The sequence below is a fragment of the Tinamus guttatus genome, unplaced genomic scaffold (genome assembly GCF_059628265.1).
Source record: "Tinamus guttatus ecotype Peru unplaced genomic scaffold, ASM5962826v1 Tinamus_guttatus_pri_ptg000689l, whole genome shotgun sequence".
Lineage (NCBI taxonomy): Eukaryota > Metazoa > Chordata > Aves > Tinamiformes > Tinamidae > Tinamus > Tinamus guttatus.
Window position 1 is genome coordinate 128,231 of NW_028289223.1, and position 22,725 is coordinate 150,955.

The 22,725-nt window shown below is 40.0% G+C and overlaps 1 protein-coding gene across 2 annotated transcripts in view; it reads left to right on the forward strand.

The window, feature by feature from the left end:
- Positions 1–14,518, forward strand: part of ZNRF3 (zinc and ring finger 3) — a 75,307-nt gene extending 60,789 nt beyond the window's left edge. For both annotated transcript variants that reach the window (XM_088536645.1, XM_088536646.1), the window contains exons 3-9: positions 4,253–4,327; positions 6,002–6,133; positions 7,015–7,125; positions 7,866–8,033; positions 9,831–9,933; positions 10,731–12,473; positions 13,592–14,518. In XM_088536645.1, coding sequence (XP_088392771.1) covers positions 4,253–4,327; positions 6,002–6,133; positions 7,015–7,125; positions 7,866–8,033; positions 9,831–9,933; positions 10,731–12,473; positions 13,592–13,635 — 2,376 coding nt within the window. In that variant the 3' untranslated portion in view covers positions 13,636–14,518. The remainder of the gene's footprint in view (positions 1–4,252; positions 4,328–6,001; positions 6,134–7,014; positions 7,126–7,865; positions 8,034–9,830; positions 9,934–10,730; positions 12,474–13,591) is intronic.
- The last annotated feature ends 8,207 nt before the right edge of the window (positions 14,519–22,725 follow it).

The window sequence follows — 22,725 nt, forward strand, 5'->3', positions numbered from 1 at the left end:
TGCCTGTAGGGTTGGGGTGCTGCTAGTCTGTATTCTTGGTTATGCTGAGAGAAAAGGAATTTGGGAGTTGTCTTTTGCAATAAAGCAGTGTGTTTGACACAAGGGTGAGGGCTTGTGCTTCGTGTGAGCAGTCTGTGTTGGAGTGTTATGCTGGGGTGTCTTTGGCTGAGGCAAATGCAGATTCTTTTCCCCAACAGCTGCTGCTGCTGCTGAGCATGTTATGGATAGTCCAAGGTAAACAGGGTACACTTGTCTTTGCTTACTTTAACAGATAATTTTTCAGATGTATTTTAAAATTGACCTCAGTAGCAATATTCACCTTCATTGGCTTTGTAGCAACCTGCCCAGTGGAGTTCTGAAATGCACTGGCAGATTTTTCTGAGCTGTTTTTTCCTCCCTCCTTAATGGGATGACCCAGTTATGCTTCAGAAATATCCAAGTGTTTGTCTCCAGAGGCATTTCATGTCCTTGTGTCAGTGAGTGGCAGACCTTCTTGCTGTCTGACTTTTGCTGTCCTCCTGCCTGTTTGGATTGAATGGGAGGAAACAGTCCACCTGTTCAATAATCATCTGGCCACATGTGTTGAAAGTTTGTCTTATTAAGCAAGTCACTGCTTTGCAAGTATCCAGACCTGTGAGCACATTTTGAGTGGATTGTAGTTGATACTGAGGAAACATAAGAGTGGAATGAGGTAGGGGAAAGAAGACTTGGCATATCTGTAGCATCTCCAAGTTCACACGATGTGCAATGTGAGGCTCAGGCTATAATTTGCCTTATGCACTAACCTTATCTGGCAGCAGGACTTAGGAAGCTGGTCAGAGCTCATTCAAGAAAAAAGGGCGCTCTGAGCAGCGCAAACCTTCATCTCCCAGGGACTGCCAACTATGATCAGGATGAGAGGCATGCCAGAGGACTCCTTGTTGAAACAGATCTGAACACATCTGAAGCTTCATCCCTGAAAATGAAAGTAGCAAATTAGAAGATTTCTTTTTCATCTATATTTCACCCATATTTTTGTCATATTTTCCTTGTTGACAATCTGAGCTCTACCAGAAATGGTTTGAGAGGTTTTGTTTTGTTTTTAACTAAGGCAAATGCTAACCACAATACCTAGATATAGTGATATAGGTTGCAAGTACAAACTGTAATTTGTATGACATAATTATATATAACACAGAAAGGGGGCAGTACTGTAACAGTCAGATGCCCCTGTAAAAAAACATAATTCCTTTCCACAAAACTTACTTAATTTACTGATTCCAGACAGTAAATTAAAGCTGTGCTTGTCAAGTAGGACAAAAGGTTGCTTGTCTATATCCTATAGATAACTGCTTATATCTAACCTGTTTTTTGTTGCTTCTTATTTTTTATTTAAGGACAAAAGAATCAGTGAATTGACAGTACAGGACTTGCTAAAGATGTCATTTCCAGTCCACTGATAAGAAAAAGGAGCGCTTAAGCCTCTCTGATCAGTCTTTTTGCAAGATGGAGCACTTTATGATGCTGATATATATAGAGCATGCAGATCTACTGATCCAATCTGCGTATGGGAGCATTTTACATTAAAAATATAAGTCACACAAGTGACGTTTGCTTTTTGTGGCCATGTAGAGCAAAAACAGGTCAGAGTTCATTGTACAGTAGTATGGTTTTCAAACTTGGCGTGCAGGCAGGGAAAGACTGGGAGGTTGCATATGATTTTTTGCGCTGCTTTTTGATAAAGAAGTGTGGCAGTGTAGTGGCAGTAATTATCCACTGAAGTGAAATAATCTCAGAAAGTGATGGACCTGCACCTTTACTGCCCTTGCTCAGTTGCATGGGAGTTGAATTGAGAAAATGCCTTTCTGTTTGTTTGGCAGTAGATATTATGAAGGTAAAGAATGTGTCTATATAACTTTTCCCACCTGCCCTCATCCAACTTGTGCCTTTCTTTTCGTTTTAGCTTTGTTCTCTTTGCTTAAAATCTGCTTTTAGGGGCAGTCTTTAAGTGTCCAGCCTTACTGTTTGGGGTGGGGAGGCACTTCAGTGCGTGTCTACTCTGCCCACACGCCACAGGCTGGGAGCTCCGACGCTTGTGCAGAGGGTGCAAGAATCGGCCCTTAGCGGCTGTGTGGAAGTGCTGGACAGAACTGCCATCACAAATCTCCCTGTGCTCTAAGCTCCCAGTGCTCTCTGTGCTTCGGGGGTAAAACTTCCCTATTAGCGTGACATTCACTGACTTCACAACATGAAGGCACATGTCTGTTGCTATTTCACCTATTAATCTGCCAAAAAGGCCTGGCCCCCATAAATGTACACAACACTGATACTGGGCTTGTCCCAGGGCAGTGGAATTTAGTAATTTTAAGCAAATGGAGCACTGTGCTAATGCTGAATGATACTATGTGAGTCTTTCAAAATACTGGTACCAAAAATACCACGATACTAAAGATGACATTTTTTTTTCTTTAGTATTAGCTTGTCATTCAGTTGCTTTTGGGCATAAATAAAACTTACTATGAGTAAATGATATGAAGGAGGAAAAATTCAGGCAGAACAGTAAGGGAAATCGTCCTGATAGGTGTGATATCATTGAAGCGTTTTATATAAAATGTTTTAGGCTGTATTACTTGGGTTTCTTTCCTGTTGTTTTGTACAGTTTAATTTTAAGTTCAGTAAACTGGGGGGACAGGAATCGGGCAGGACACTTCTCCGCAGTTTTTGAACTCCTTTGGGACTTTTCATCTCTAATACAGAATAGGAAGTAGAGATTGCATCTTCTTGGTGGGAATTAGCGATGAAGTGCTGTGCTGTAAACTGCTCATTCACTGTGTTCATAGAACAAAGTTGTTTTTTTCTGAACAAAGATGCAAATTCTCTTCAAAGATACTTCACAGATCAAGAGCGCCTTGATAGTCAACTGACCATCCTGAAAGAATAATTTAAATGTCCTTAATAGTTCTGCAAGCACTGTTTGTCTGTAAAATGTGCCTTTTAGGGAAACTTGAGTGAGCTTTTTTCCACCCCAGGGCCGTGTCTGTGCAATGAAGAATATGTACTAGATTCTTTTTAATTCTTCCTGCCCACCAGCTATTAGTGATTAGCCAGGTGTGCTGACTTCAAAGGGGACAAATATTTGCTGGGCTGAGACAGAGACCCCACTTGGGAGTTGGTTTCCCTCAGGTGTTGTCTGATGTGCTTTATTAGATTTTAAATGAAAACATAATCCAGGAATAGAACAACAACAACAAAAAAAAGTCCTGTAGATGTTCAAGCCGGCAGCTGTGTCCTGACCAATCTCCTTTTAAGGAGAACACAGAGTAGTATTTCATAATTCATCACTTTCATAAGTTTATCCTCTATCTCAATTTAAGTTCAGGGTTTGCTTGTCTCTGAAGAGTCAGGGTGCTCTTGTTTAGATTGTGATGGTGTTGATTGTCATTGCCTGGAAAAATAGCTGTTTGCACTCAGCAACAGAATTCCAACAGAAGTAGTGATAGTTCTGAAAGATACTTGAGAACGTTTTCCTCATGGAGCTAAAATACCATGCCTGAGCGTAGATCATTGAATTTTAATTTTAAACCAAGGATTTTAATAATGCCTCCTCAGTGCTGTTGGTGACTGCAGTTCTGGAGTGTATATTTGTAGAAAAGCCTTACACTTAAATAGGTTTGATTTGATTCACATAAAAAGAGCTGCATGTAAGACTTCTGACCTCTAATGGTCAGAAAGAGAAGTAACCTGTGATGAGGATAGAAAAACCAGCACTCAGCACAAGGATTGTGGTGTTAGAAATTTTGCCGTGATTGCGAGAGAATATGACCCAACAGTTTTGAAAGGTGTAATAAACCTGGTCCACCTTTATTTCCTACAATAATGAGCTTGACTCTGTACCACAAATGACAGAAAAGTTTGTTCTTTGTGGCGCATTTAGTGTCATTTTTGAAGTAACATAGAGGGGGGGAAAAATCATCTTTTAGTTTTAAGTATTATTATATTTAAAGACTTTAGAGGGTCTAAATCTCACTTGAATTCCTTTAAAAGCTCAATGAAGGAGCCTGTAGGAAGGAGCAGGGAGACAGCTGGAGCTATATTGAAGTTTTAACTGCACTCAATAGAGGTTCAGTAACTCCTATGCTTGAAATTATTCAACGATTTTTTTTTTTTAACCATACGCTGTTAAGTTTGGCATCTGGAGATGAGGAGGAGTTATTTTTGAGGTAAGAGGTCGTCTTTTGGGGTGAAATTGAGGATGCTGTCTTTCCTATTGCAGGCAAAACGAGCAGTACAGCGAGGAGCCACAGCAGTCATTTTTGATGTTTCTGAAAACCCAGATGCCATTGATCAGGTATGAAGAAGGATCTAGTCTTATTCAGCCTCAGGGCTTGCTGTTCTTAGGGCTGCTGAGGTAAGACTTGGGAGCATGTAGCATCTCACAGCAAAACCTACCTGAAGACATACTTCTGACCCTGGGTTTTTGTATTCTTGTTCAGGCAGACAAGAAGCAATGGAGGTGTTGAGAATGCGAAAGAGGGAAATTTGAGAAGTATTTTTTTTAGGGTGCTGCTAAACAGAGAATCCAGGATTGGGGTTTTGAGAAAAGATGGAGGAAAATTTTAGTGGCCCATTATCTAGTTAAGAACTTTTCCCACCTGTGTGTACAAAATACTGTCTGTTTGGACCTACCCAACTTGAAACTGATGATTCTCACTAGAAGCAGCCACTGTCAATCAACCACTATTTTTGAGGTTGCAAAGTGGCTTCCAAGCCTTATTCTAAACAAGATTCTTAGGCAAGTTCTAAATTTTTTTTTTCTTTCTTTTTTTTTTTCCCCGCTCAGCTGATGATTTCTGGGCTACATCTTTAGTAGGCAAGTAGGATACATTTAGGTTAAAAAAGCTGAAATGAGCAACTCTTGGACAAATGAATGCATACCCTGTGCAATGGATACTTTGAGAACTGTATAGCCTTGTATCAAGGCTATACAATTTTGATCTGGCAAATATTCTCAGGAATATTTTTTTCTTCCTTTTGTACATCAAAAATTTATCTGCACAAAGCTGATTTTTTTTTTCTTTTTATTTTTTGTCCAGTATTTTATCTGATTTATTTTGCAATTCCTTTCAGCAGCTCTGTTCTGAACTTAGGAAGCTGAGTCAATGATTGCTGCTCCCTAACATTTACCATTAGCGACTGTCCTTGCTTGATTTTTGATAGTAACTTGGGTGCAACTATCCGCAAAAGTTGAGAAACTGGTAGCAGAACATAATTTTGTTTTTTTACTTTTCTATAATATGTAGATCAGCAGTTTGGCTGCTTTGGTTGTTCTGGGAAATTTTGTAGTCTCTATCCTTGAGAGCTTTCCAGAGTGATCCGGTTGACCCTTCTTTGAGCAGGAAGCTAGACTTCAGAGGTCCCTTGCAACCTGCAATAATTCTCACACCTTATGGTTTTGCCTTTCAAAAGAGCTCAGCTGGACCTGGAAAGCTACTGCAGGGCAAATTAAGCTGTCTATTTGTATGTGCTACAACCCAAGTAACTGCTTGAATGAGTTTGTGGAATTAAGTACCAGAATTTACAAAGCTGATTAAATGAGCAAAGTAAAAATAACCTAAGTAGTGGGAATTCACACACTTTTGACAAGAGATTGTTCATAGAGCTAAGAAGTATGTATATAAAGAATATATCTTCAAAGTTGAAGTAACAGAAAGGTCAGAAAATTACTAAGTTGCAAGGCTGATTTTTATTGGAATAGTGCAGATTTTTATTTTCTTCATTATAAGAGTTTATTATTTTATTAAAATATGCACTGGCACATAATGCACTTAAGTTAAAGCTGCTGTTCAGAAGTCAAAATCAGGCTCAAATGTGTGAACACTTAGATGAAGGTTTGTGCTAGAAAAGAACAGCTGATGTTTAAACCATTTCAATCTTCATACACCTTCCTTTTATCTCTTTTCTCTGAAAGAGATTTATTTGTCCTGAAACATGCCTTCGAGTAAATTATTCCTTTATGTTCTAGCTGAACCAAGGCTCAGAAGACCCTCTGAAGAGACCAGTGGTGTATGTGAAAGGTGCTGATGCTGTTAAGCTAATGAACATAGTTAACAAGCAGAAAGTGGCACGAGCAAGAATTCAACATCGTGCTCCACGGGTGAGACTTTAAGAAACCTTATCTAGGTATTACACCCTGCTGCTTTTTCCTGCAGTGCTTATTAACTGCATTGTTTAGGAAGATGTCTGATGCATCCTGTGAGCACTAGTAGATGCAATTCTATTCTACATTCTAAATAGAATTAACTAACTACATCAGGCAAGTAACTGCATCCTCAGTGTGAGCCATGCTGTCTTTCGTAAGGATCCTCTGTAATTTGTAAATGGCCTACTATTTTATATAACAATTTTCCTTTTTCTTAATTATTGTGTACTCCTCGGAATTCAGATTTATAAGATAGTCTTCACAGTGTTAACATGTCTTCCCTAATAATTCTTATATAGTATTTTAAGCATGAGTTGATTATTTGGTATCTGAAAATTATAATATTTTTTTCCTCAAAAGCATGTCTTGCATGTAGTTTACATGAGCAGAACCCATTTTCAGTTTTATTTTTGTTGTATTCTTGTGGAATTCTTTTGTTAAGAAAAACGAAGTGCATGGGGAAGTTTGCTGAAAATTCAAATTTAGATTTTTGCTTTCATACATATGCAAGTAAACCAGTGACCCATGAAAATTTGTATTGGTATGATTCACTTGGGGAAAAATTACTGCTTTTTGTGGGATCAGTTCAGAGATGCTATAAAACTCAGTTCTATGACTGGCAATGTCTATATTTCACTACCTTGCTGTAAAGTATGAAGGCCTGGTTTTGTCTGATAGAATCATGGTAAATGAGCAAAACAGTGTGTGCTTTGACTCTTGCCTTTGGCACTTTATGTATATGAATCAACCACTGAGAGAGTAGAGAAAAGAAAGGAACATAGATTTGAATATGATCTAAAGAGAGGAAAAATAATATTTTTGTTTTAATTTTTAAGCAACCTACTGAGTACTTTGATATGGGAATTTTCCTGGCCTTTTTTGTGGTTGTATCTCTTGTTTGCCTCATTCTTCTTGTCAAGATCAAACTGAAACAGCGACGTAGTCAGGTAAGACCAGTAATGGCATATTCTTTCAATGCTGAAAGTTATCTGTCTCTTACTTTTATTCATAGAACTTGGTCACTACTTCTGGAATGGAGGACATTAATATATGCGTATATAAAGTATAAAAAGAATGCAAGCATTGTTATGCTTAGCACTCTTCACTTGCACATCTTGCATAGTAATCCAAGATATTATGGGCCAACAGCACGTAGTAGGAGTGTTAGAAAGAGGAATGATGTAAAATGGAAACAATTCACTGCCTTTCTAGATTTTCAAACTAAACTGTGATGGGGGAGGAAACCGAAATGAAATAACTAATTCAGTAACATTTTGTTTTAATTTTCGTCTGAAATACTGCCTCTAGTAATGTGGTGGTAATACTGTAATGGGGCATTACAATCAATATTGACAGATGAAAAAGTCCCTCACCAAGTTCTATATGATGCCTTAAGTAGTTGCTGACTATCAATTAAGCAATTGCAGTGTATCCCAATTGTGTGCACCTTTACCCCGTTTCAATTTGAATTAACTCATGCAAGTGGCATAGATTTATAGTTTTTTTTTCATTCTAGTTAGCCTTCACTCTGCTTAATATATGAAACTGTACATCAGTCTGAACCTGATGTGGTGAGATGTGTTAATCTGATATGATGGTGTTTCTCTGCTCCTACAATCCCTTATGCTGCAGTGTTGCCTTTCTTCTCCCCCTCCCCCCGCCTTTTTTCTTCCTTTTTCTTTTGTAGAATTCTATGAACAGACTTGCAGTGCAAGCACTGGAAAAAATGGAAACAAGGAAGTTTAAGTCCAAAAGTAAGGGACACCGGGAAGGTAGCTGTGGAGCACTGGACACGCTCAGTAGCAGCTCGACCTCTGACTGTGCCATCTGCTTGGAGAAGTACATTGATGGGGAGGTAAAGGATAAGTAGTTTCTTCAACCTGGCTGAGAGTATGACTGAATTATTTTCAGCACTGTGGCAAACAGCTGACTGTTTGGTACATTGTGTATTGAGGCTGAGGGTTGCCAAACAGATTGCGTTGAGTAGCCTACTTGGAGACAGCCTCAACTGCGTTCTGTAGCTCCCAAGTGAAATCTCAAGGGTTTTACCACGTTACAGAGATAGAGTTGAGGGAAGTCTGGTGATTGCTTTATTTTGCAAAATGCTACTGAAACGAAGCAATGAAGGATATGAAATAAAAAGTAGGCCCCCTACTTTCTAGAACAAAAGCAGTCAAAATTTACAGCTTTAAACTTCCATATAAAAATCAATTTGAGGGCATATTCTTTAGAAGTAGTTCTTAAAACATTCATTCTTTTTTAGGCAATAGAAAATATCATCTTTGATAGTGTCTGAGGGCTACAAACTCTGAGCAGAGGGTTAATGAAGTTGGCTGATGGGGGGTTATTTAGAGAAGCAAGAATTAGGGCAGTTGGTACAAACCTGACTGGACAATAACTATGTTTATGGACTTCAATGTGAAGTGATGCTCAAAGAGAAGAACATATAGTAGCTTCAATATATAAGGTGATCTGTTGTGAGCTGAGCATTATCATTCAGGAACAAGATCCTGAGGCTGTTGTAGGGACTTCTGAGAAAACAGTTCAGTTTTGAGTGCTTTGTAGCAGTCAAAAAGGCAAATCAGGTACTAGGAATGAGAAGGGAAAGTCTGAAAAACAGAACAGAAAACAGTTATGCCATTTCATAAGTTCAAGATTTTTCTCTCATTGAATACTGTGTGCACTTCTGATCCCCTCGTTTCTGGAAAGGTATGCTGGAAATGAAGATGCTTCAGAAAAGGGCAGTCACAAAGTGATGAAAGATTTGGAATGGCTTGTTTGAAAGGAATGACTAAGCTGGCTAGGAGTATTTAGTCCTGATCTGGAAAGAAAAATGTTATGGAGGAGAGGTTAGGATTAGATCATATCTCTTATGATAGAGAATCATGAATGGAGAGCATGAACAAGAATCAGATATTCATTGTTTTCCAGTCCAAGACTGGGGACAATTAAATGAAGCTGACAGGGCCCAATCTGAAACAAAATGTGGTGGTTCTCCTCCAAAAGGTAGTAGTCCTTTGGAACTCCTTTGTCAAAGTGTGTTACAAATGCTGATCCTTGAGTCAAGAGGAGATTGGAGCAATGCTTGGAAGAAAGATTTGCTGAGGGTTTCTGAACAGATACATGCTCAACACAAAGCAGTTAATAGTTAAAGGATAAGAGTGCTGGGCAAGGGATGAAGTACAATATATGCTGTCTTTTTCTTACTTTTCCTTGGGCTTTTGCCCTGGCTATTATTGTTAGCCAGAAATTGAGAGACAAGAGATGTATAAGATAAGATATAGCATTATTGACTGTGCATATTGAAGGGACTTTTTTAAAATAAAGGTCATGGACTGTATTAAGGAAAAGTTTAATGATAGGCTCCTCCAAAGTCTTAGGGTGGGGTACATAGCAAAAAGCATCCTAAAGACATGTAGGGCAGCTCTATGGAGTTCTAACATGTCTGCAAAACATTGTGCTAGTGACTACTGAATCACTCTAGTCACTGTGGTTTGAAACAGACAGCATTTCTTCCTTTTTAATCACTTCTTTTTGAAACTAGGATTTGATTTGTTTACTAGGTAGATTGAAAAAAATGAATAAACTGTGGGTATTCACTGCTTAAGAAGCAGGGTTTTTTTCTTCTGTGTCCCTGCTTTATTTCCTGTAGGAGCTTCGTGTCATTCCCTGCACTCATCGGTTTCACAAGAAATGTGTGGATCCATGGCTACTGCAGCATCATACCTGCCCTCACTGCCGTCACAACATTATAGGTGAGTGTTGATGTTCACTTGACACTCAGATGCTCGCTTGTGTGGCCTATTTTGGACTTCACAACCTACAAGATGAAACAGAAATTGTGCCAGTATGTAAATCCCCATACAGTCCATAATCTTCATTGTAATGCAACTCTAGTTAGGGGTAGTAAGCTCTTTAGAAATGACTGCATGCCCCCCAAAAAAGGGGTTGCATTTATGATTTTCCCTTGCTCTGGGCCCTGTGCCCTGCAGAGGGCAGCATTGGTCAGCCTCTGAATGGCAGAAGGCAAAATAAACTTGAACGGGTGTGTGTGTTTTCTCTTCCTAAATTTGAAGAAAAGGAAATGCACTTTTTGATTTCTTCTTTGTATTTTAACTTGGAATATGGTTTTCCTTTTCTTCTCCTTCTTCCAGTTCCTACAGCTGGAAAATGTTTTCTGTTAATCCATATTTATAGAAAGTAACATATAAAGTGAAAAGTTAAGCCGATTCTGAGCCTTGATCTTAACCTGCAAGATCAAAACTGTTATTTAAGTAGCAGTCTTTACATGTAGAAGAATATTATCAGCAGTCACTTCGCTGCTATTTCTTTTCTAGTAAATGAACTGAAGTATTTCAATAATTTCCTGTCAGAGGCACTTACTTGACTTTGTTTTGTTTCTTTCTCTAACACATTGATTTTTTTTTTTGATGTAACTCTATTGTGCCCAAAATTTAGAATTTAGAATCAAGTATCTGTCATTCCTACATAAAGTACTTCCAGTTTTCCTCCCTCCTATGCCCAATTCTCCATCCTTATTTCTCCCACTCAGAACAGAAGAAGGGAAGTGCTGGTCCGGTCTGTCTGGAACCCACGAACCCAGCACGCAGCCGACAGCAGAGGGTGATTCTGCCTGTGCATTATCCTGGCCGAGTACACAGAGCAAACCAGATTACAGCATATCCCACCCGGACAAGCATGGACCCTCGTGGAAACCCTATCACGGTACTAACAGTTGACCGGCATGGTGAACAGAGCCTTTACCCAGCCCAATCCTCAGCATATATCCGAAGTTATCAGCCGATTCATTTGGACCATGCTTTAAACACACATCACTGTAGCCTGGAACATAGGGCTTACTCTCCAGCTCATACCTTCCGAAGATCCAAATTCCAAGGACGCAACTTTTCCAAGACAGCGTGCTTTACCCAGTATGAGACCATGTATCAGCACTACTACTTTCAAGGCCTTAGTTACCCCGAGCAAGATGGACAGCCTCCAGCTGGCATTTCCTCGAAGGGTCCTTCCCGTGCCTTCCAGCCTGGTAGCGGCATGCTTTTCCCTCCAGTGGTACATGTAGTGCCCTCATCCCGTTTGGAGAGTGGCAGTACCTCCAGCTTTAGCTGCTATCATGGTCATCGTTCAGTGTGCAGTGGATATTTGGCTGACTGCCCTGGGAGTGACAGCAGCAGCAGCAGTTCTGGTCAGTGTCACTGCTCCTCTAGTGATTCCATGGTTGACTGCACTGAGGTCAGCAATCAGGGGGTTTATGGGAGCTGCTCCACCTTCCGTAGCTCTTTGAGCAGTGACTATGACCCTTATATTTACCGTAGTAAGAGCCCTTGCCGAGTGGGTGAGGTTGGTGGTGCAAACAGGGCTGCAATTGTTCTCTTTGAAGGCCCCCGTCAGGACGAGCTTCCAGCTCATGGTCGCAGCCTGGTGAGTGCTGACTGCCGGCCTGTACCAGCTTCTTCCTCAGGGGACCAACTGTCTAATTGCAGCATGGATATGAACTATAGCAGTAATTCCTCACTAGAACACAGGGATCCAAATGGCACTACCTCAGAGGGAGGATCTGAGGCCAGTCCTGGTGCTGCCTTGGATGTTAAAAGGAACTGGAAGAATCCAGAGTTAGCAGGGCCACTTATAGAGCAAGCATGTGCCTGTTGCTTTGAACTCCAGCACTCTACCCTGGAGCCTAGTAATGGGGCAGCTGACTGTAGTGCACTCTTCCTTAGCTCTCCACTATGGGGAACATGTGGCCCAGGGATGGAGCCACAGTCAGGGAGCACACAGGGCTTGTACAGTATTAACTCAGACCACTTGCATAGGACAGATGGGGTAAATTACGAGGGGTTGCCCTGCTGCTTCTATGAAGAGAAGCAGGTAGCCTGTAGTAGCAACAGTGGCAGTGGAGGTGGTGGCTGCTATACAGAAGACTATGCAGTGAATGTGCAGTATACACTTCCTGATGACACCTTGCCAAGCTGCTGTAAGGGTGTATGTGATCTGGGTCAGCGCATTCCCATCATTCCTGAAGACAGAGACTATGAGCTGATGTTACCCACAGAGTGCCAAGGGACCTACACAGGAGGCTGCAGTTCCTGGGATGGAACACCTGAGCTAGATACTTATCTGCACTGCCAAGGTTTAGGAGAGGTACAGGATGAGAGGGAGGTGTGTTACGAGGCATCGTCTTTCCTGCGTCAGAATTTCTCTCAGGAGGAGGAAGCCAGAATGCTCTTTCCCAGTCCCAGTTTAAACTCCCAGAAGCTGATGGTGACCATGACCACAGGTAATAAGTGTGCTGTTTTTTATTACTCGCTAACTTTCTGTTATAGCATAAAAATTGCAAGGTTTCTGCCAGCTGCCCAGGTATGTGCACCCATAGAGGTTACTGCCATCCTATACCTAAGAGTAGATTGATGACTAATTCTCCAGCTAAGAGTGATACTTTCTTCTCTTGTTACCATCGCTCTTTGGTTACGGCTGGATGGATAGATGATGATAGTGTACTGCCTAATGTCATTCAAAGCCTTCATACTCATCCTTTCAGAGGGTGGGGAAGAGTGGGGGGGAAAAGGTGTCTGCTAATACCAGGCCCCCATGAAAGTTCTAACAACCAGGGCCTCTGAAATAGTCCTTGCTGCCATGGTGAGTATGAATGGAAAGTGCCAACAGTCAGTAAGGGCAGAGTGCTGGAAGGGAACTGACAAGCTGGAGGATAAAATTAAAATGAAGAACCTGAGCTTGTTCTAGAAGAATATGTGGAAAGATCAATGTCATAGGCTTACATAAGTGGAAAAAAGATAAAAAAAGGAATGAGGTATAACCTACCTTACTAGGTTCTTTTTTAAGGGTAATTGTAGGATCATGGGATGCCTCAGGTTTGAAGAGACCTCAGAAGGTCATGTAGTTCAGCCTCCTGCTCAAAGCTGGGCTACCTCTGAGATCAGATCGGGTTACTTAAGACTTTATCTAGACAGATCTTGACAGCCTGCAAGGATGTAGACTGCACAACTCACCTGAGTCTCAGTTCCAGTGCTTGACTCTCCTCACGATGAAAAGATGTGCCGTATATTCAATCTGATCATCCCTTGTTTCAATTAATGCCTGTTACATCCAATTCACGAGGCATCAAAGAGCCCCTTGACAACTTCCATTCCAGGTACTGTAAGGTTCCTGTTATGGGGTCCCCTCTAAAGCCTTCTCTTCTCCATGCTGAACAAGCCCCATTTCCTCGGTGTGTTCTTACAGGAAAAGTGCTCCAGCCCTCTGAGCATTTTGGAGGCTTTCTGTTGAACTAACTCCTGTTGATGAGTAACTTCAGGTACTGGAGGACCGAAGGCTGGATGCAGTGTTTTGAATGTAACATTTCTTAGTTTTGACCAGTAATGTTCTTTTATCCTTCAGGTGCTGGATCTCATCCCTTGGAGAGAAGCCAGATCAGTGACTAGATCTGTTCAGACTGCCACAGGTGGAGAAGTGGAGCTTATCAGAGACTCCAGATTCTCTTGGACTTAATCTTTTAAGCTTTGATAAACACAAAAGTGGTAATGTGGAGAAGTCCCTCCCCCACTTTCTGTTCCTCTGCATCCACATCAGCCTGATTGTCTCCTTTCTCCCTCTTGCCTGAAGCCTTCAGGCCTGCATTGGTGTGCAAAGCCCATGTGGGGCATGGTGTAGAGCATCTCTGAGCTCTAGTGCCATATCTATATTAATGACAAAGTGTTATTTATATTTTCTTTTTAGAAGTGACTGTGTTAGCTCTTCCTGAGAGGTAACATAGTGTATTAAATAAGCCAGGCTATGTGTAGATGCTGTTATCTCCTACTTAAAGGAGTCCAGCCTTTGATAAGCTCAGGACTACACCTGCCTTAGAAACCAGATAGCACCTTGAAGTAAAATAGTCCAGAGAGATACAGCTGCTCACATATTGACTATTCCTAGTAGCAAATACTAGTAGCCAGCAAGTTATATGGTAGATTTGGAGGGAGATAAAGCATTGGACTGTATCCTTCCTTTCCCACCTCCACCAACCTCCTTTCATGCTGCTCTGATAATTTGGCTAGGAAGGGTCTCCTGCCATTATGATTAGTTTTAACAGAGTGGGGGTAGGGAAATGGGTTGCTCAGAATGTTCTCATTCCCACTTCCTGCTAAAGCATGGACCTCTCTGTACCTTCTGACTGGTGAAGATTGCTGGGGACCCCTCAAGTGTATATTAGAAGGAAATGCTTGAAAGGGCAATAGCTTTTGTAGGTAATGAATCTTACCTTCCACAGACGATTTTTCAGGCACTCATAGCCCTTATTATGGTTGTTCCCCAGTGAGAAATGCTGGCATATGCAGAAAAACAGAGCTTGCAGGGGGCTTATAGCTTGCCTTGCTCTTTTTGTTAATAGGTCAGATGGTATATTTTTTCCACGTAGGCTGCAAGCATACCTAATGAAATTAGTATTTTTCACCTGCTTTATATATGTGGGAAAGTGAGAACTTGCTTTAGTCAATGTTTCCTTTTCTTGCTGTGGTTGATGCAGCTTTCATAGATCAATCTCTTTTAAAACTTCATTGGGCCCAGCCAGTTGCGCTTCCTTTGTGAGTTGTATACAGGGTGCTTTCTGTACCTCATTAGTCTGGGCACATACTTCTTTTCTTGTTCTTATACTAGTGGTGGTGTTTGTTATCATGAGATAATGTACATCATCATTTTTAATAGCAATTGTTTCCTGTGGAAACAGCGGCTTCTGAGTAAGAGGCTACCATAGCATGGTTTAAATTGCCTGTCATGCTGCATGTGCCTGAGGACACAATGTCATCCTGTCTGGTGTATTCACAGCAGGAATTCTTCTAAAGGGAAACTAATTAGTTAATACTCATAGTGTCAGTCTTATGAAAAGTTTTTTCCAAAGTTCAATCCATTTGAAGATATTTAAAAGATATTAAGAGGAGATGTGTACTTCCCATTACATTTTCTACCAAAACAAAGTCCTTGATATCACTGGACTAATTATAAGAACCAGAAAAATCCCAAATGAAATTCTTCAAAAGAAGCAAACACCGAAGAAATAGCAACAAAAAATGTTTCCTTTTAGTGCTCAATAGAGTGAAAATAAGACCATTTAAAGGAACACACATTAGACCTCTCTGAATTCTCAGCTGTTCTGAGAAATAATGCAAGATAATTCCCAGGTATAAAATTAAAATTACATTAAACACCTTTTCAGAGTTTAAACCTAAAGAAAAGCTATTCCTTCACTTGATGGCGATAGTAAAGGGTATGTTTTGGGAGTAGAAACTCTGAAGTTTTTTTTTTTTTTTTTTTTTTTTTGTCTTGCCTTACTCCTGCTCATTAAGAAAACCTTTATAGAAGCTATGGTATTTTACCTTGGTTATCCTAATTGGTGTACCGTGAAGCACTAAAGGCCACTAAGATGCATTGTACTCTATAACTCCACAGCATGTTGTTGTAAAATGCAGTATAAAAAAGCTATTGGCATGTTCTGGCTTACGATGTTCCTGGACATACCTGTTTAATTCACATGCCATGGAAATCTCTGCTAGTACAATAATCTCTATAGGCCTTACCATAAAGATACCCTACACTTGGTTTCTATGTTCGGTTTTATATTTAACATTTTGTTAATTCTCTGCTACCTATATGTCCGTACAGATTTATAGGCCAGCTGGCCAGGACAAGTGATTTTATAACAAAATGCCTTTCTACTACTTATATGAACAGTTGTCATTGTGTTTGGCTCATGAGGCACTATTTAAAATCTTTTTAATTAAAGTTATCTTATAGCACTTAAAATTGTTTTGTATAAAATTTGCTGTAAAATTTGTAATATGGTCTAAGGGCTCTTTCTCCTTCATTACCATTTAAAAAATGTTTTAAAAGCTACAAAACATCTTGTATATATTCTGTATATGTATAGCAGCACATTTCATTTATGGAAATATGTTCTCAGAATATTTATTTACTAATATATTTATCTTAAGCCATGTCCTATGTTGCGAGTGTGTGACATTATTGTAATAATCATTGAAAATCACTAACATGAGGCCCTGTAAATACCTAATTGCACACAAAGATTTTACAGTACTTGCCGACCAAAAATGATTTAAGAAAAGTTGTAGTTACGTGCAGTTTTGTAAGAAAGTGTACAAATGTCTGTATAAAAAAAAGGCAAAAACACACAAAAATACAGTTTTATTGCATATACATGTGGAATTTGTCCTTCTTGTTGGTGGGTAAAGCACATGGAGAGCTGTGTTTCTCAATGTGCAGTTTTAGATGCACTGAAATAAACTATCATCAGCAATAATTACTTTTTTTTTTTTTTTAAATAAAAGCCATATATCTCTGCTACAGATTCCGGGGAGCGGGGGGAGAGGTAGAAAGTTTAGAAGCACTTTTTTTGCAGGGGGTTCCTTTCATTGTTGAGGTTCAGCATTTAAGGAACAACTTGGTTGCAAAATGAGACTCTTATGTGCACCATCAACCCACATAGAACCTTTGTGTTGTAGAACAAGATGAGCAGGAGAAGAAGCTTCTCAATGAGATAATACACTGTTTAATAGTTGGTGGGTTTGTACACTCTTTTCTTACCACAGCTCTATCAGGTGCATCTGTCAAACCCTATTGCTGCTGTTAGATAACATTGTTTGTTACGTAAGTTTTGTACAGCTGCATCTACAGAACTCAGTGCTCAGCATTTAAGCAGTTTCTTTATGCCTACAGGTGCCGCATTGGGTAGTGCCAAGGGAAGGGAGGCTTTTTAAAAGAGCTGTGTTCATACTGTGTGTCCTCAGCCAGGCCTAAGTCTTTGTCAAGGAGACAACAGAATACCTGAAATGGATACTTTATCTGGAATTAGGACCTTTCTGCTTCTGGGTCTTAAGTTCTTCATACAGAAGTGTCTCTTTCAGAATAAAGAACACATTTCCTGTATGGAGAATGAACGTCCTGCTTAGAAAATAACAAAAAAGCAACAGGTCCCAGAATAGGCAGACGCATAAGAGGAGTCCTGTAACCTGAAAGGCAGGAAAGGAGAGCAAAGTGATCCTCCTTTCTCACTGCAAGAACAGGCCAATATCTTTCTGCCAGTATTGTTTCCAAGAGAAAATAAGAAACAAAAAGGAAATTTAGTCCTGACAAATGAAAAGCTGGAGGCAGCTTCAGTATCTGACCCTGGATTCAGATATTTACATAAATGCATTTGAAGATTTCTATTTTGTTCAGAAGGAGCAATTTCTGAGGAACCAATGAATCTCACAAGTGAAAATGTTTTGTTTTCCTCTAGTTAGTAAAAATGTGTTGTAGTTGTAAAGAAACCCGTGGAACAATTGCTAGAGCTAGTTCTGATAGATGATGAAGCTGCCTGAAAGCTAAGCTAAAAAGCCAAATAGTTGCTAAGCTGAACATTTCAATTAACAATTACCTTAGAAAATGCCTTTCAGAGTGATTTTTACATATGTAATTATTCTCAGTGTTTTCAGCTTAAATTTTCTTTCTTAATCTCCACAGAAAATAATCCTGCTGTGATCTACTGATGAACCTGCAGCAGTTTTTGCCTCCATCATGCAATATTTTGCTACCTTTTAATGATGGTAACAGAGTCTTCCTTCAGAAATTCCCAATATTTAATTTTTTTGTAATAATTATTTACAGGTCATGCTTGCAGGATGACCACATATAGTCACAGCATGTATTTCAGTGGTGAGTCATTTCAAGTTTGATTTGTTCTATTCTCTGTTATTTGGTTCATGTGGTGCACTCTGGTCTTACAGTAAATTATCTTGAGACTGAAATTCAGCATGTCAGATTGCATCCCAAAACAGTTGCTCAGTAAAGTTGAGAAAGTCTGAGTTGTATTAATTCACGAGGGGTATTGTAGAAAAATGGCACAATCTGAAAGCAATTATATTTTTCTTCAGAATTTCAAGGAAGCAGAATGATAAGCTTGTTCCAAAATATGCAATATTCAGATGAAACCATATCACAAAAATATATTGCATGCAAAGAAATATCACTGCAAGTTATTAAGAACTGGTTGGACAAGTATATGCCAGAAACTGTTTCTTTGTAGTTGGCACTGTCCTGAAGCAAAGAGGTATACTAGAAAATGTGCTGGGATTCCATCTCACTGCCAGAGAAGGTTTATTAAGCAGAAGATGAAACTGGAGTAGCTAGTCAGTCATGTTAGGTGGCAGCCAAGTGTTGCTTTTCACTTACAGTTGCACAGGATTAAGATTCAGTGCAATAAAAAACTCCCATTTATACTATTACCAGGGAAACTTGGCACACAGTGAGTGACATTCTGCAATACCATTGGATGAGCAAGGCGATAAAGTTTCTTAGCTAGCTTTAGAAAATCTGGCAGAAACTGGCCCTAGCTAACATGATGTTAATGCTTGTTTGAAAAAGGAGTTTAAGTGTTAGAAGTTATCAGCATCTTGAGGGTAATGCATATGCACTTGAATTTGTGGAATCTGAGAAGCTGGATTCATAAGAATCATCAGGTTCGTGAGAATCATGAGATTCAAAGGAAGAAAATTTATGTTGAACAATTATTTCATCTCTATCTATTGTGCTACAAAACCGTGAGTTTGAATATTTAGCATTTGCCTGTCACCTATAGATCAATGAATTATCTTTAAATGTTCTATTTACACTGTATAGAACTTTCATTTTCCCCAAATATAAGCTAAGTTTTTCTTTCTATGAGATGTTAGCAAGATACAAGCAAAATATGCTGTATTAAATAGTATTAAATAGTGCATTTCCTATACATGTATAAATATATATGTTATTGTACATAACACACTTATATTTTTAAATAACACCATTCCTGTTCCTCTCCAACATTACAATATTAAGTCAGTATAAGTGCATTTTAAAGCATTTAATCAATAAGCTATTCTAGTTTTAAAAGCAAGATTTAGAATCAGGTAGGCTCCCTGTCACCTGAGATCCGCCTGCTCTGCATGATCTGCAGGCTGCTATGTAAAGAGAGCAGGCAGCTTCCCAGCCAGCACAGCGGGGAGTATCAGCCCATGCTCCCTGTTTTGCATCTCTTTCCTATGGTTATTTTCCAACAGCACCTGCCTGTATGACCACCCAATGAACAAAGTCAGGAAACTCAGGTGTGTTAAAAGTAGCTGAAGGAAGACAAAGTAATGGCAATTCCCAGCCTGCTCAGTTTGTCACACATGGCAAGGCGATACCAGCACAGCAGGATGGGGGACAGCCAGTGAGGAAGATGCAGGTGGCTACTCCTGAGTTGTTTTCTCACAAGAATTGCTTTAGAAACTGTGGCCCATATTTCATTTGCAGTCTGCCCAGCCTGTTGACAGAGCTGCTAGGAAGGAGGCCAGAAGGCCGTTGAGTTAAAATTCCAGACAAAATCCTGTGCTGCAGTTATTTTTGATGTATTGAAGCAAGTGCCATAAGCACCAGTGTGATCACACCTGCAGAGCTGTGTCCTCCAGCCAAGACAACTCAGTTGCCAGCACCTGGCGCGTGTAAATGTGCATTGTGTGGGATTGCAGCAGATGTTCATGTCAAGCTTTTTCTGTCCCTTACAGCTAAGATTGTGCTCTGCTAATAGATACTGTATACGTTGGCCATGTGGACTGGGATTGCAAATGACCATACCACACTTGGAAAAGCTGCAGTGCAGATCTACATGCTGTTTAGGAGCTCAAGCCTCTAAGAAAGTAGTGCTATAGAGGGACTCTGTCTATGCATTTCTATCTGTTTCTCTGTTTCCTGATATAAGATACTTAACTGCTCAAGTGCATTTGCTAAATCAAGAAAATGAAGTTTCTCTGTAATGTGTTTGTAATTTTTTAGGTAAGGACCTAGCTTTACTCTCTGACTCTCTCCTCTTCAGTTAGCTGGTTTGTTCTCCACTGCTGGACCATATTAAGCATGGAGAAGAAGCAAATTCATTTGTTTTGCTACAGATCTGTGAAGAAGAATGCGTGATGCAAACCCCAAGTATTAAAATGGGAATTTTAGAATTTTTATTAATCCTGGAAAAAAAAAGTTCCATCTATTGACAGTGAAGAGAAAAATCAATATATTTTACAAATCTTATACTGCTTTTGACTTTTGGAGGTACTATACTCATCTTTCCCTGTAATTTTTCCAGGGTGGTTGTGCAAGAATGTAATTGCTGGCTTAGTAAAGTCTTGCTCATCTTAAGCACTTGTTTTGAAATGGTTGAGCTGTCCCTGGCACTCATTTGTGGTACATAATGGAGCTGGGTTGAATTTAACTCAGGTAAAAGACTAGGTCCACAGTGTCAACCAAGGCACAGTGTTTTTATTGTTTCTCTTTTAGGTATCCTGTTGGTGAAGGATCTTAATAGTTGTAAGATGGGGAGGGCTGGGGAAGGAAACATATCAAAAATAGAAGTGCAGGTGCTTGCTATAGTGAATATACACACAGTAAAAGTCTTACTTTTCTTAGGTAGCATTTGCAGATCCATTTAATGCTCACTCAGAGACTCCAGGCCTAGTATATTAACCATTGCTTTATGTTTAAATTGGTATTTATTCCTTTCATCTTAGCTAGAATTACTGGACCTCAAGGGTGGTCACTGGATTTCCTCTGACTTAGTCTGAGAAACTGCTCATCTCTGCTTTTTTGGTCCATTTATTTGTGCTGTTTGACATTTTTTTTTTTCCTATCTATTGTTGGTCAGGACTTATTGAGGCTGAAAGACACTGCTGAGTCCACTAGTTACATCAGATGTTTGAGCACTGTAGATAGTGTACAAAACTCTATTGGTTGAGTTTTGGTCCTCCAAAGAGGAAACAGTTCTGTTTGATGAGCAAAAAGAAATTCTTTCACGGACAGATCTGCACTGATCTTTCAGTTCTGTGACAACTAGGGGTGTTAATCCTAAAACCACAGCTTGATCCTCTATGCAGATGGGAGATGATCTCCGAGGAAAGCATTAGAGTAGCTGCATTTCTTATTCTTTGCAGTGAGATCATCCTGTCTAGATGCGCAGCCTGGTATACCCAGCTGTCCATGGCAGGCAGTTGAGAGAGCTTCAGAATACCTTGCTGGTACTGAAGATTTTTTTTGCTGAGAAACATGTTATCCATCTGCTTTTCTTTGAAGTCCCAGCACTGAAGAGGAAATCTGAGATGTGACTGCAGGTATGAACGTTTTGAAACAGAGATGGTGATTTTCTGGAAATTTCACAAAGAGCAGCAGCCTGGTGGAGGGACCACAGCAAAGACCCCCAGACTGCTACAGAAGCTGTTACCTCTTCAGTCAAGACTGAAGTTCAGAGCCAAGAGCAGCTTTTTCAGCAGCACCTGAGACTACAGAAGGATGTGATGAATTTTGGGTTGCAATATTCCCACATCAGAGTGCTGGTAGCTTGGTGAGAAGACAGTATTTCACTGGATACTGTAACAAGAGAAGTAAAGGCTGTTGCCAAATCTATTACTTGGGGACTGGCTATACAGATCAAAGAAAAAAAAAAAAAAAGAAAAGAAAAACGCTTCTTGCCACCTTGACATCTCACATTCCTTCTACTCCGCCTTTTTTACACTAATAATCTCTAGCGTTAACCCAGCTGATAAAATTCAGAGCTCCGTAGGCAAGTCTAGTGCCTGTTTGGATGTGGAAGGCAAAAACATATTATCAAAAGCAGGTTGGGACAGCCTGCAGATGGAGATTTTTTCCTATGTGCCTTTCAAAATCTGCAAAGACAACTCCTGACAGACAGTTCAACCAATCAGCTTAATTACAAACAGGAAAAAGAGTAATCTTGATTGCCATCGACTAGCTTGCTGCAAAATTGTATAGTCTTGCTCAGATTAAAGCACAATTCTAATTTTGTTTTGGATGAAGTTCAGTGTAATTGGCCTGGGGGCAGTTTTGGGGTTCCTGCCTTTTCTATCATACCTGAGAATAATGAAGGACTGTTGAAAGTCAGTAATAAAACAGCATAGGCTTCTGGGGACAGCAAGCAACCACTGATGCGTTTCTAAGAGCACTGGCAGTATTATCACATCCTCTGGATCAGACAGCATAAGAGGGAACTTTTTCTCATGATACTCACGGCAGTTCTGTCCAAAACTGCCTTCGCCCAAACATCAGCTACCTCCTCCTCCTCACGCTAATCTTTTATTTTGCATTTTGAATCTGATGCATTTATTGATTTTTGACTGACTTGGCAGTTGCTTGTCCCTTGCAATTATTTTCCTCTCTTTTTGTCTGATTTGAGCTTTGCCCTGATTATTTGGATTGCATATTTGAGGCAGTCATGAGTCACACAGTCCAGCTGTGCCACTAGCTTCCTGTGCGTGTCTCAGTGGGCTGATATGAACAGACTAGGCAGCCTGTGCTGCTGCTGCTCTAATCTAGTTTCCATGGTCTGGGAAATATGTGATGCCCTTTAAACACGCCATAAGAGAAGCAGGTATGAAAGCTGAATATATGCAGGAATTTCCTGCATAGTAAACTTTGAGTCTGCTGTCTAGGCACAAGATATATAAGAGCACAAGTGAGGATGAAGC